Genomic DNA, 15683 nt, shown 5'->3' with positions numbered 1-15683 from the left:
GATTAACGATACTGATTTCATTTCTGACTCGTTGGACGAATAACTGGGACTGGAATTTGATGAAGATGCTTCCACTTCTTTAAAAACAGAGGCAAGAAAAAATTCTTGTCTAAACCCAGGGACAGTGGGAATAATGTCAGCATTTTCTGCGGTAGCAATAGGTAATACCCTGTTTTTTCCCACTCTCCTTAATTTTCTGAATCTTTCTCTAAGACGAGAAAAAAATCCGTTACTGTGAGTGGACGAGTGAGTGGACGATTTGGACTGAGAGCTAACCGCTGGTATGTTTGTGGTTTGGTCTGTATTTGGTTCCTGGGTGCTTGTACTTGCTTTTTCCTCAATAGAACTACTTCTGACTGCCGCTGGGTCAAATTCTACACTGACTCTTCTTTTTCTCCTGACACAGCAGAGCATAGTTGCACAAATATGTAGTATGCTTTCCTTTTTTTCTTTCTGGGCTTCAATGCTGAACAATTGTGATGTCACAATTAATAAACGTCATAAAAGTGTGACGTAACATCATGGCATGATCTAGTAAGTGTTTTGGTGTCAGATCATTATGCCGTCATAATAAATTCAAATTAAAAATTTTACTTTTTTCCTTACTTTACGTCTATTATTAAATTCTGTAGAGAATGAAGCACTTTCATGACATTCGAAATCATGTAAAAAGTAATCTGGATATCAATCTAATAATATTTTAAAGAATAAGCCAAGGACGTACAAATGACAATTTATTTAGAAAATGTAGATAATCTAAATGCATTTCATTTGTGTGATATGTGTGATACAATTTGAATACATACACATGTTTATGTATAAATTTATGGATAAGATATAATTATAACAATTTAGAGTCAGTCCAGGTATACGAGTATGTATGATTATAAACAGGAAAGGAGAAAATGTATGGCTAGACAAGGGAATCAAACCCAGGACCCCTGTATCACTAGTCAGGTGCTCTACCAAGTGTCTCTCACGACTAATCTCGGACAGGCTACAAAATACGGGAATAGTAACTAAATGTACTGTTAGGGGCTGATACCTTACATTGAAATCCATATTTTTGATACGAATTTCTATAACACTTTAACAGTACAAATAATGGATCTTTGTATCACAATTAACCAATGCAATTGTCTGTGTAAATGTTTCTAACATACATTTACATACTGCCTAATAATTCAGTAATTTAATTATCTTTTAAAATTAAAAAAAAAATCATTACATTTCTTATTAGATCAGAAAAAAGATACGGTTCTTCAATTGACTAATCATCATTTTTATAATTTCAAAAAATAACTCATTCTAACGTGTTCGTACAACTCTTAATGGTAATCCATGTTTTGTTGATTATTATCTCGAGAATAATTTTGCCATCGTTGCATATCGTGTACATCAACGTGCGTGCCTATAGGTTAAACGCATTTTCTTTACCTTTGCATTAATTTTAGAAGACATGCACATTTGCAGTATGTATGTATATAAAATTCAGATAAATTGTTAGTGCAAAGAACATATATGAGACGTACAAACACTATATAAAATTTATACATAATGGGACGTGTCTTTTCTTTTTTCTTAATTCTACAGTTAAGGATTTTGTGGCCTTAAGTAAAAAAAATACTGGTATATGTACATCATTGAAGGTTTCCGTTTTAAATATGCATGCACTGTTACAAAATACATATACTGTTCTTTAAAGGATTGCAATTTAATCCATGCTTTTACTGAATCAATTTCAAGAACGCAGGGTCCAGACGCATTATGGAACATACCCCCTTTACATTCTATGCTTAGAATACATGTATTGAAATCATAATTAAAGGGGGTATATAGGAAATCGTGTCTGGCCTCTGTGATCAAAACTATTACATCTGTAAACAAATACCGGGCATACAGTTAGTATTTTCAGATACTCTGATGTTCTACAAATAACGATCAATTATTTGTTCCTCCAGTATTTTGATGTAAGCAGAGTTCAGACAAACGTACGAAATTTCTTATTTTTATATGATTAAAATATATAACTATGAAAGTAATTGGTGCATTTTTTTTGTGCACGAGATAATCTTAACTGTCCGGGCATTTGTTTTTGGAATTTACATACAGATATAGTGGCTTGGGAATGTTTCAAGCCAAGGTACGTATATTGTTGGAACTATACAGCTAAAAAGCATACCAAAAACAAAGGGGGGGGGGCAGAAAACATTTCTACATTGTCTTAACTTTTACAAATGCGTAAATATCGGTAGATAAAATATCTATGACACCTAGAGTGTATTGGTTAACCTTACTATATACTAAACCAACCGAGTTGAACTTTAATAGAAATACTTATGGTCCTGATATATGCATATTCTAAATGGTGTTTCCAAAAGCTCAAAAACGATTTTTTTAAACCAGCGATTCTAATCAAATATTAACTGTCGGTTGAATTAGCAATATTTCATCACTAAGACAGGCTGAGATTGAGATAATGAATTGCATAAACTTTTGAGATTTGTTTAAAGACAATTCTTTTTGTTTCTTGCTCTATCAGTCTAAAACGTAAGATAAACTTTGTGCTGTTGTTTGAACCTGTAAATTATGTACTCTTTTTAAATTAGATTTTAGATCCACCTTTGTATAAAGCTAATTGCATTATCAATGACTGGTTGATGTGAACCTCTACAAAGAGTACTATGGGCCAATGGGTTTTCGTGTTTGGGAAAACAAAAATTAAATTGTTTCCACACCCGTTAGAAGAACAGCTCTGAAATACACAATAAACAAGTTTTTGTTATTTAAAGTTATTTAAATTTTTACAGGAAATTTATTACTTCAAACTAGTTGCCTCACGCCCTTACAGATAGAGGATCGGATAATAGGGAGACCAATAAGCCTCTTATAAGACCGCAGTGAAAATTTATTAAATTTTAATGATACTTTATTAACACATTTAGGAAATCTTGGATTTTATTAAAGAACTAACAGTTTAAACATCAGATCTCCGTAGAAGGACAGTGCGTCAGGTATGTTCTCTTTTGTTTGTCTTGGGACATATTTCAGTTGACTTTTGATAAAAATTATTTAAATCTACTTAGAGAAGTTTTTCTTTAGGCTTTCACTGTATCAGATGAAATATTTTTGTTTCGTGACCAAGTTAAGAGTGCAATGTTAGAACAGTTCCACTAAATTTCCTATCGATAGGTCAATATTTTCACTACAGTTCTGCAATATAAAAATATAAAATATATCCATGAAATATCTTGTACATTTTTGTCGTAATTATCTTCTAACATGAAATATACGTGTAAAATTTTTCAATGAACATGTGCTACAAACTTTTAACAGTTTAAAAGTTTGAAATGCACTGTTGCTTTTATGCATCAATCTTTTTAATTTATCTGATAATTTCTTTCTTCACCTGCATAACAAAATCGTTCAATTTCTTATAAAGTAGAATTATACTTTTTAACAAACGGCTTGGACAGGTAGAGGCACAAATAAGTATGTTTTTAATGGGGAGAGGGAGGCATTAGGACGATAGTATGACGTATTATGGTATACTATGCGTACTTCAAATAAAGTATGAAAACTTAGCCTGAATTTTTATTTTTGTAGGCTGGACAAAATTAGCTCCACCGATGATACTGATACAACAATTAATGTTTCCCTGATTTAGATCAATCATATATTTGTTACGTAATCCGTGTCCGGTTTAACGCATTGTTGTAAAAGCAGGTACCCTTGTACCTATGTAATGGTTCCGTATTAGCATTGTGTGACCTAATAGAGAGACACGGTGTCTCTATCTTCAGATATTATAAATTGCTACCAGATTAAAGTCCACGGATTGATCTACTGATAGGAGGAGATTTCGACACTCCGGCAAAAAACCCAAACCCAACAGTTGACTGATATTAGATAACTATTGAAAATCTAATTTTTGTTATTCGTCACACATTCCAGTAATAAGTCAAGCTTAAGTTAATGAAATTCCTTATAAATTATTACACTCTGACCGACTTTGCATTTAATGTATAGAATTTTCTGTTAAAGACAGGGGCGACTATTTTATTTTTAAAACAAAAGTATGGAAATGAGAAATTTAAGTTTTTATATACATTTATGTACCACTTATAGATATGAAATATCTTGTAAGTTTATGTTTTCAAACTTCTATAAAGCGGACCGGTTTATATTCTCTCAGAGTTTTCATTATTATTATGACTGTTTTCATTATCTTGAATCCTGGAATCTTCCACCAGAAAAAAAGTATTCTTAGGTAGAAATAAACTTTCTCAATTTTTTTTCGATGAAAATATCAGAAACCATTATGATTGATTGGCCAGGGGATATTGCGAGGAATCTCAGGCTTTGGTTCTCAATTATCAACTGTATTCAATGGCGATGTTATTGAAGTATTCATTTTCATACAACAATCACTAGATAACAACATTTTCTGGTAAAAATAAGTAATCAACACGTATCTATGTAAAATCAATTTCATTTGAGCCATGGCGTGAATAAAAGGCCTGATTAACTGCTGTAATGTATTTCTGATAGAACTACCTATTTTTGAAGACAAGTTAAATAGATGGTCTTGATTCTGTTTAGAAATATTAATTGCAAGCGTGAATTATTTTTCATGGGTTGCCGACTCATCCATCCAGCTACTTTTCAGTGAATACAGTGGATATCGACAAATTATTTCCATTAAAGTTTTATTGATTAAAGCTACTTTGATGGAACAAATTTCAAGATGAGTAGACCCGATGTCTTTCTTGATCTGATGTGGAGATTTTATTTCAAATATCAAAAATTTACCAAATCTGTCTTCTAAAATAATGGGTTTTATAGACTGAATAATGGTCCTTTAGATTTAAACAGATTTTTTTTTTTAGTCCTTGGAATGAATTTAGCAGAAACATGCGGCATGCCATTAAGCAGTCTGCCCCAGGAAGTCTATTTAACAATAACATTAAAGATTTTTCAATAATTTTTCATCTACTTTCTAATGAGTCTGTTGAAATCTATCCATGCGCGGTTACATTCGGAACGTTGCTGTAACTTTTTTCCTATCATTTGACACCTTTATGTGAATAAACGTTTCGATTTAATAGGCATTTCCAAACTTATTTAAAATATAGTGGCGGAATCCCGTTCTGCGTCTCGCCCTTCTAATAAAATCTAAGTGCCTCTAATCGATGATATTTAAATTCCGGATTACCGATCTACGTCAACTTAAGATGCATTTTCTATTTGCCATATAAATATCGGTCGTATTTTAGCACACTCGTATACCAAAGACAGCTATTGATTGTGGGCTTTATTTTTTCACTATTTTCGATGTGGTTTTCTAAACTTTTTTCCATCAGTTAAAGACAAACGTCATCCAATGCCTTTTTTCTGTGGTTGGACAAAGAGCAAAAAATTTCTTTCTTTACTGATTGTTTCTTCGCCGATGGGTGCCTAGTGGATTTTGTATTTCTGTGGCAAACATCTTAATTAAGCTAAGAATTAAATGCCCATACGTTACATATAAGAATTGTAAACAGTGACGCTAAGTGGAGCTAGAACTTTAGCAGATACAAACATTATTCAAGACCTGTCTGTATTTATACAGTTTTTGGTATCGCCTATCAAGTGCTTCATAAATTTGCTTGTTTGGTTGGTGTTTGACTTACTTAAATAATTATCATGGCAGTTGCGCACCAAAGACGAAGGACTGAAGACATCGAGATGGAGAAGGACGCATCCAGACCGTTCTTCAGAAGACAAGAAGGTAATGTAGCTCAGAGGATCGAACATTTTGATTATCAAATATTTACAATTTAATTTGTTTTGGTTTTTCTAACCCCCCACCCTTTTTTTTTTTTTTTTTTTTTTTTTTTTTTTTTTTTTTTAAATTTCATCTGTTCTTTAGTTTAATTCTGATATTCTTGATTTAAAAAAAACCCTTTATGTTTACTTGGAATCTTTCAGCATATTATTATTTAGTGCTTTCATTTTTTGAGATGAAATGAGATGAAATTGCGAAATTGTTCTTTTTCATGAAAAAAAAAAACTTGAATTCACCAGCCTCTCAGCTTTAAAGTTTCGCATCAATTATATTCTTAGTCTTTGTTTTCAAAACGTTGTAGCTTAAAGACTGGAGTTTTAAATGTCCCTGGACTATATTAATGGTTATTATTGTTGAAAAAAAACACCCCCCCCCCCAAAGATTGGGATTAAAATAAAGAAAGGGAAAAATGACAATTTCTTGCAAATTTTAAAATTTCAAATATATATATATATATATATATATATTAAGATGGCAAAGAAAATGATATAAGATAAACAACGGGTAATGATTTACTGTACAACAAAGACTATATAGGCAACATGCATAAGAGAAATTAATCATATAAAATAACGTGTATTTCCCAGTATAAACCTTACATATGTCGTAGCTTTCAAGTTCTTGTCTTTGTAAAAAAGAAAAAAATAAAGTATATGTATATACTTGTGTGTATGCCCCTTTTTAATCTTTTAAAGCAACGAAAATATGTAGCTTTACTAAATCAATGAAATCTTCAATCATACATAACATAAAGCCTTCAAATCCTACTACGTATAAAATTTCACTGACTGTAATTTGATCGACAATTTGGTTTGCGTTATTGCAAGATTGCGCTGGGATCTTCTTTTGCAAGGATTGATCGTTTTTATCCACAATTTACTTTAAAAGACAACGTACTAATTACGTAAAAAATAAAAAGGATATGGAGAAAGGGAGGAATAAATGGATTATATTTGCTGAACATTTCACCCACAAAAGAATTTCTCACATTCACATAGTTGTAGCTGTCTAAACAAAACCAGAGGAAATCCTCTTTCCCAACAACCTTTCAGAATGTGGATAACCTCGGATTCTTTACCAAATTACTTATAACAAAGAAGAAAGATTGTTTGCATGAAATTTGATTGTCAAATTAAATGTAGCCTCAAGGATCTTTAATTGCACAAACTTCCAATATGTCAGAACTCTGATTTTTGTTCCTTCGGAGGTTTAAACTCGCGCCGTCACGCCATTAAATCTGTCAGGACATTCAAATTAAGTATATGTCAATTTTTTCCTTTTAATGAATGTCAGTGGAAACATTTTTCATATTTGTTGTTTTGGGTGAGCGACGGGGTTAAAACAAATATGGGTACATCTTGATATAAACCCGCAAATGACCCAGGAATAGGTATAATGATGTCACAGAGGTGCGCATTTCTCGGTACAAAGATTCGAAAAAGATAAATGTGTATTTTTAAATTTTTGTTTTTCCCTTTTAGGAAGATACGTATTCCATTTATATTTAATCTTGAAAAAGTCAGACTCAGAAAATCGCACATCCCTTCTCCATGCCAAAGCTTAATATGTTTTCAAAGAAACTTTGAATGACAATGTTCAATTGTCTATGTAACAAAGTGTATATTGCATTCGGGTTAGAAAGTGTATAGTCTAAAAGATAAATCGTACAATTACCAATATGATTTTTTCAACCGTTTTAAAATTCTGGACACTATGTTTGTTCATGTGTAGCAATGTTCAAATGTTAACGACCGATTATAAATTCACTCCTTTCACGATATGGACCCAATATATATAATTTTAATTGACATTTTGACTTCACCAGCATATATATTGAACGTTTGAATAGATTTCTCAATCATACTGATTTTAGAATCCATATTTTAAAGATGACAAAGCTTTGATTGAACAGGTGTTATTTAAAAAAAAAAAACAAACAAGACTAGAGTGCAATGCACTGGTAAAGTTCCCCTTTTTTGTGTTAAAAAGTTTGAAGAACATATGAGAATTACACGTGAGAGCTATCAAAATGTATTTGTTTTGCCTAATGTCAAATATTTTTGAAATCTCCTGGGCTCTTTCTGTTCATTTCTGGCAAAATAAAACATGACATCAATAATGACAAACATGTATCCCGTGGTTTGTTTTCTTACTGCAGAACATCAAACATGTCTTTGTGTTCTTTTGCATAAATGTGCAAATAAGAAAGGATTGGGAGTTAGTAATCTGTGAAATTAAAGAGATGCCACTTAAAGTCATAAAGTCTTTAAGACCTTTAGTCATACACAGCTGTGCGCGATTATAAAGAATTGCTTTAATTTTAAGACATATCAAACTACCATCTATTCTCTGTAGTGTTAATATTGGCCATTTTATTTTTTTCACGTTGGGTAACAATATGAAATTCAATTTTGTTTGGAAAATAATGTATTATTCTCATCAGTGTAAAAAATCTTTATAAAAATCCCGAAAAGCTTTGTTCAGTTTTGAGGAATTTTATATAATGGTTTAATTCCTGAATTCATATTGGATATGGAAGGCATATATAAGTATTTATGATAAGTGGCAAACATATGACAACTTAAATGTTGTGAATTCAAAACAAGTTTTATAAATTTGTTGGTTAGAAACTGATAAGTGTAAGTATGTAAAATATATTTTTTATGCACATCGTAAACGTAGAGTACATTTCTGCAAGCTAGTATACATACATTATATTTTTTAATATTATATACACTGTTTGTTGACCATATTGCAAAAAACCAAGGGTTTTTTCAGAACTGACTCGTTCAAGAATGAGCACGTTATTTCTTTTATTTATGGATACCGATATATTTTTTTTTTTACTAAGAGTATTCAGAGTGTAAGTTGTATGACAAATTTATCTTTTTCTATTTATTTATAACTGGATAGAAATCAATTATTAAAAAAACATGTTTTCTATGCAGGAGATAAACAGATAAAGATTTCATATCGACAACAATTAAAAATTTGTCATTATGGATAAATTAAAGAGTCAGTCCAAGGAAAAAAATGTGTGAAATAACAACAATAAGAACTATCTCGTCCTAAGATTTACATTTGGACATGATATGAAGCCCCTTTTCGGCGAAAGGATTACTATAAATCGGGTTACTTTTGTGACGATCCAACCAAATCTGTTTATCATTCTAGATCTATAAACCTAATATGTTTGACATGTACGTTGCAATCTTATTTTAAATGTTCGATAATATATTGTGTCCAACCTTTACGCATATCTGTGCATATCGACTTTTCTTATTTTTCACAGTTGTCCAGAACTCATGTAGGATTGATATACAAACATGTTTTGAATATCAAAATCTTTTTTCTTTTGATTTATACCTAATGTAGGCCTCATACGTTTCAGCAATATCGAATATTTCATTGATCAGTTTTTTGTCTTCTTGGGTAATTGTTTGATCTTAGATAAAGAACTGTCGTGAAAAGGTTTCTTCGGTGTTAATATATATATATGGATTAAAGGTTCAAAGCCAAATATAAATCCAAGTGTGGACTAAATAAAAACATTGATATTTCGGACCAGTGTAAATGTATGCTCTTAAGACAACATACATAGAGTGCACTTGATGTTGTTCATTTGAAAAACACGTGTAAGATATCAGGAACTTCTGTTTGTCTTCAGTTTCCATGTCAAAAAAAAAAAATCTTAACTGTCGGAAGACCTCTCGATTTGTTTGTCCCTGAAGCAATTTTGATGACCCGAATATGTATATATTCTTAGGAGGTTTATATATACACGTTTTGGTCGATAAATTGAATCAATCTCTCTTGAAACGACATTGATGAGGTCCTTCTCTGTAAAATTCTTTTACCGAAAAATAAACACAGTTTTCAGACAGTAGAGTCCAATACCTCCATAGACGTCAGAGTTGTTGATCAGCCATGCAATGATTTCACACGCGATTTGAAATATAAAAAAAAAAATAACTGCATGGAAACCTAAAACACAGGTGAAATATAAATCAAAGATTTCATGAAAGAGAAAATTGATACATAGAAACGATTTAGTATTCGACACACTCGAATTGTTTTTGCTACAGTAAAAACAGTGCGTTTATATTTTTATTTCAGTTTTTTTAAATGATTGAACTGCGACTGTAAATAGTGCATTGATATAATCTAATGATAACTACATTCTAAAAACCAATACAACGAGGTTTAATCAACCACAGCTACAGCCATTTATGTTGGAGGGAAAGTTTAATTTTCCTTCTCAGTGAACTGAAATAAATTATAGATGAAAAAACGGAAGATAACGAACAGTTATCGATCTCAAATGAACCTAAAAACAATACAAATCTGTGAACAGGACACAAAACACGGACCCTCGGAGGTGGGATCGGGTGCCAAGGAGGAATAAGCATCCCCTTAGACCGGTCACATCCGACGTGAGCCCTATGTATTGATCATGTATAGACGGGATATTCCGTAGTCAAATTTAATATAAAACAAAGGCCCAACAATTGGTATGAACAATGTCAGTCAAAATACGACCCAATGATAGGTTATATTTGTTTATAAGGTCATTATAACAACCAAAGAATTTACGAAATGCTGACTTAAAACGAGGTTGTTGAAATCACCGTAACAACAACTTACTAGTATCTGTCAGTAGCCTGCTCGGTCTAAAAATTGATCGTACTCAAATCATGCTCTTGAGTATCGAATAAGTTGGGAGACATTACCACCCTACACAGGTTATAGTGGAACATAACTACATGTACATAGATAAGGAAAGTTGACGATGGAAAAGCTGTATTCATTTCGTTTGTCATACAGTTTATATACTAGTAGTTGTTAGTTGGCCCTTATCATCTTTAGTCAGTAAAACATCCAATTATGAAACAGATGTGTCAAGACTCTTTGGTGTTTTTTATTTCTATAGTTCACTGGGATATATCGAATTGAGATATAAATGTAAGTAAATAAACGTCGTCGATATATCCGAGTGTAGAGTTGAAGGCCACAGGAATTGTTTTTTTTTCTCAATTTTATTTCTTGTGCTTATGTTTTAGGTGAAGTCGGTATCTACATTGCTGTATATGATGCGACCGCTATGAACCCTAAAGCGTACGGGTCAGAACATTTCTACTTTATGGAACTGACTGAGAGACTCTTTGAACAACTGAATGGCGGAGACTTCGTCAAAATGCGAGCAACTCTAGAACGGAAAGGAGAATTTAAAGGCGCCTATATTGAACGTTTTGAGAAAGGTAGTTAAAGTGTTTTAAGATTTTAGAGATATGTCATTACAAAAACTACCATGAAGCTTTTATATATGTGTATTTATTCGTTAGTTACACTGACATATAGCTTTGCCTACCTCATTTGCAAATCGATATTGCAAGAAATTAAAAATGTATGTTATGTTTCTCAATTCAAAACTTTCTTTTTTACTTTAGGTATCGTGATGGCTGTTGGATTTGACAACATTGACGCACTAGAAAGCGTTTGGAAACTCAATAAATCCGAGAAAATGACTGGATTGATGCAAGATCTTTTAATAACTCAGCCACTGTTAAAGAAACTAGAGGCAAAACGCATTGTCTTGACGACAAGAATGTTTGAAGATGAGTACACTAATTGCAAGAATGAACTCCTCAGTCGATCGCTTCAAAGGATTAGCATTAAAACAAAAAGTACAAACAGAATACATATTTATTATTTAGTTATTTATGCTTTGAAGTTCATTGATATTATAATAGAGCGACAGTAAAGGAAACTTAGTACCGTTTTACGTTTTAACAATTTCATAACATTTTTGAATCTTTTGATTAATTTTTCAATGTTCTTCTATGCTGTTTTTTCTTCATTACACAGAGCACGACATGGAACTTCTCCAGAAACTCAAGAATTTTCAAAACAAATTCAACGACGATGTTCAAGATCTCCAAGAAGCAGAAGCAAACTTTGGAAAGAAACTTGGGGAATTCATGATGATTGCAAAACAGATTCTGCCAGTGAATGTTATCAAAATAAAAACAGTGAAAGAATTCGAGACCATTGTCAAGGTAGCTAAAGGTACACCCCGGGCAGGAAAGAAACTAGAAATCATAGACAAGTATTTTGACATATTAAAGAAACTGAGGACCATTTTTTTAGAAATCGAAGAAGTCGTGTGTTTGCCTCTTCTACAAATGCACAAAATTTGTGAAACGGAGAGACAAAGAGAAGTCAAACCAAAAATCCAATCACTGTCTAAAGAAACCGCACAGAAGTTGCGGGTAGACACCGATTTACAGAAAGTTTCTCATCCAGGATGGGCTAAACGTCTACTGAGATCAGAACACGACCTATTTCTTGGACTTTTGTCTTTGGTTCCCATTGGAACCGAGGCAGCGTTTGACATCAACTGTCTACTTGACGAATATATAAACGACTTTCCCTTGTAGAAATTTTATTTCCCATGCAAAATGAACAATTAGATGTCTTTTAGAAATTTGATAGTATATTTCGAATTTTATTCTCTACTAGTCAGACAGAATATACATTATGTATGTTATTTCATATACATTAATGAACTTTGCTTTTCTTTTATTAGGTACCGCATATTTGCATTTCTATGTTCACCTTTACATTGCAATACATGCATTATAACTTCTTGTATCAGCCAAGTATACATTTAAAATCAACAGAGAAATAAAGTGCGAATAAGAACATGTGCATTTTCAAGAGAGGCGTTTCAGTCCAAATTAAATATATAAAAAATTAAAGGAATTTCAGTAAAGATTTTTATTTGCATAAGAAACTGGATTTGCGGCCATATTTCAGTGCCTCTTTTGGCATGGGATGTCCGATCAAAAATTCATTTTAGTTTTTGGAGCCAATGATGTGTCTAATTATCGAGTAAGAGAACCCATGTAGTATTCAGAACAACAAAGGACTGAAACAAAGTTAGTGCTTCTATCCACTCGACCGTTCACGGTAGCTCAGTCGATAGAGCGCTCGCTCCGTGATCGAAAGGTCGTGAGTTCGAATCTCGGCCGCGACTGACCCAATTTTAAGTAGATAAAGAAAAGGTAGCAACTGTTCCTTCGCCATGAGGGTCCTTCGGATGATACCTTTAAAAAAACAGAGGCCCCGTGTCACGGCAGGTGTTGGCACGATAAAATCCCTCACTGTTCAATGGCCCTGAGTGCCGAGAAAAGGTCTAAATTTGAAGCCCTTCACCGGTATATCGTGACGTCTCTATATGAGTGAAAAATTCTCGAATGGAAAACAACATACAATCAATCAATCTATCCATTCGTGATATCGGAAGTACAAATGAATTAATGGTCCGGGAAGGACATGCTGTCAAAATTTACGGAAGAATTTTAAGTGAGATTAACTGGACTGTAGTTGACTTGTTTATAATCGTCTGAAAAAAAAAATAATAAGGATGCTTTGCACTAGCTATAACTTGTTGAAAATGGTTCAGAGATCCTGAAGATATATGCTGTGCTAAAAGTATTATCAGATATACAAAACATATGGCGGCGTCTCGGTCAAAGTACAGTGTTGGCATATTTCTACCCCTTTATGCCAGATTTATTATGTCAACATGCGAGAAAAGTATGTTAACACACAAGATATTATATATACATATACATTAAATATGGAGATAACGAACAGTATTCAAGCTCAAAGTCCATTAAAACAATACAAATCGGGAGCTGAGCAAATACGGGCCTCCAAAAATATCAGAAGTGGGACCAGGTGCCATGAAGGAGTGAGCATCCCCTGCATGAAAGAGAATACACTGTAGTTGACCTGCAGTTTACCAAACTTTTCAGAGAATAGGTATATTTACTTAATAATTAACGCCTGTATCGGACACCTGGCATACAAGATACAACATATTGTTGTGCTGACATGCGTCTTACGTCAACATCCGAGTTTATTAATTTAGTCGGCATACAGACTAATCATGTTGACATGCGACTTATTTGTTTCGACATGCGACTTTTAAGTAGATAAAGACATGCGACTTACCAGTTAAGTATAATAAAAGTGTCAAAATGCATGTCGACACAAATAAATCGCATATCGAAATAATAATGTTGCATGTTGACATAACTTTGTTGCATGTTGACATGATAAAGTCGCATATCGACATAACTAAGTCGCATGTCAGCATAATTAGGTTGTATCTTGCATGTATTATGTCAAATACTTAAATAAATACTTAACTAAATGTTTCTTTCCATATTCAAATCAAATTCGCTTAAAAGTTTATATAGCTTGCGTGATAATTTATTAACTTGCATGTAAACATAATTATCATACTTTTCTGGCGTGTTGACATAATATGTCCTCCATGTAGGGACAGAAGTATGCCACCCTACCTAAAATTTCAAATTAGGTGAACAGTATTCAATGTTGATCTCTTACTTGCAATGAAACTCTCTTGAAAGGTTATGTTAGATCTTATTATACAATGTAAATAAAAACTCTACTTTTGCTGCATACATGTATTTTGTTTTTTGACACTGTTTATGATCATCGTAAAGATAAATCCAGGCATTATGATTCAACCAATTTAATATTATGTAGCTGTATTTTAAAACACAAACTGTCGCCCGCGTGGCGCAGTGGTTAGAGCGTTTACTCTAGAGTCGCGAAGTAAGGAGTTGATCCTTACGTCGCGGGTTCGAATCCCACTGTGGGACTTGTAGACCGGTCCTTCGGATGAGACCGTATAAACCGAGGTCCCGTGTCGCAGTAGGTGTTGGCACGAAAAGATCCCTCACTGCTCAATGGCCGTAAGTGCCGAGCATAGGACAAAATTTGCAGCTCTCCACCGGTAAGTGGTGGCGTCTCCATATAAGTGAAAAATTCTCGAGAGGGACGTTAAACAACATACAAACAAACAAAAATAAAACACAAACTTGTCTCTTTTAACGACAAACGAAAAAGGATGTTTATGAGTATCTAAAAATTTGTGTGTTCGATGAGCTTTGAATGGTGGCATATTTCTGCCTCCTTCATGCAAGATAAGTTATGTCAACATACGAAAAAAGTATGTCAACATGCAAGAAAATTATGTCTACATCCAAGATAATTATAGTGACATGCAAGATTTCAATCTTTTTAGAGAATCTGATTCTAATATTGGTAAATGTTCTTACTAACTGACATTAAACATGCTATATGCAACATAATTATGTTGACATGAGACTTAATTATGTTCACATACGAGTTAATTATGTCAACATACGAGTTAATTATGTCAACATACGAGTTAATTATGTTGACTTGAGACTTAATTATGTCAACATACGAGTTAATTATGTTGACATGAGACTTAATTATGTCAACATACGAGTTAATTATGTTGACATGCGTCTAGGGGCAGACATATGCCACCATATCATTGAAAAATATTTAGTCCATTTTTTTCTTTTCACATAAACTCAAGTTGTACACAGCAGAATCAGTGCGGGATGCTCAGGTAAAAAGAAGTTTCACGTACATGTATGTTGTCGATCACTCTTGGACAATTTCTGACAGTATAGTTGGTTGTCTTCAAGATGGTTTCAAAGCTTTACTACATCTGCAATATTTTTTTTCCTTTGAATAAATCTGAACATCATGAACTTAGCAGTAACTTTTGATTGATATTAAACCAGAAGTATCTGAGGAGACTGTAGCTCTACTGTTTTTTTTACTTAACAAAAGTAGAGAAAGGTAGCCTTAAAACTTGAAACTATGGCAACAGCAATAAATAGAATATTGGTCCTTGGTCAATTTATTTCTGAGTCAAGTTTAATTGCAATTGAACAAAAATTGTAGTAGGAGTAACATTTTGGAAGAATTTCACAGAGAATTC

General features: G+C 32.9%; 1 protein-coding gene across 2 annotated transcripts; it reads left to right on the top strand.

Moving 5' to 3' along the window:
- The first annotated feature begins 2846 nt into the window (after positions 1 to 2846).
- Positions 2847 to 12414, top strand: LOC133178058 (uncharacterized). Of its 2 annotated transcripts, XM_061312833.1 has the most exons (5): positions 2847 to 3014; positions 5693 to 5770; positions 10888 to 11085; positions 11275 to 11511; positions 11693 to 12414. In XM_061312833.1, exons 2-5 carry the CDS (start codon positions 5728 to 5730, stop codon positions 12262 to 12264), a joined length of 1050 nt encoding a protein of 349 aa, XP_061168817.1. In that variant the 5' UTR covers positions 2847 to 3014; positions 5693 to 5727; the 3' UTR covers positions 12265 to 12414. The 2 variants fall into 2 exon arrangements, with proteins under 2 accessions (XP_061168817.1, XP_061168812.1); XM_061312828.1 differs by lacking the exon at positions 2847 to 3014 and having other exon boundaries at positions 5364 to 5770.
- The last annotated feature ends 3269 nt before the right edge of the window (positions 12415 to 15683 follow it).

This window comes from Saccostrea echinata, unplaced genomic scaffold (assembly GCF_033153115.1).
Source record: "Saccostrea echinata isolate AGI-Se365-2 ecotype Australia unplaced genomic scaffold, CSIRO_AGI_Sech_v1 ptg000001l, whole genome shotgun sequence".
In the NCBI taxonomy this organism is placed as follows: domain Eukaryota; kingdom Metazoa; phylum Mollusca; class Bivalvia; order Ostreida; family Ostreidae; genus Saccostrea; species Saccostrea echinata.
Note: the sequence above shows the minus strand (reverse complement) of the source record. Positions and strands in the feature narration are given on the sequence as shown.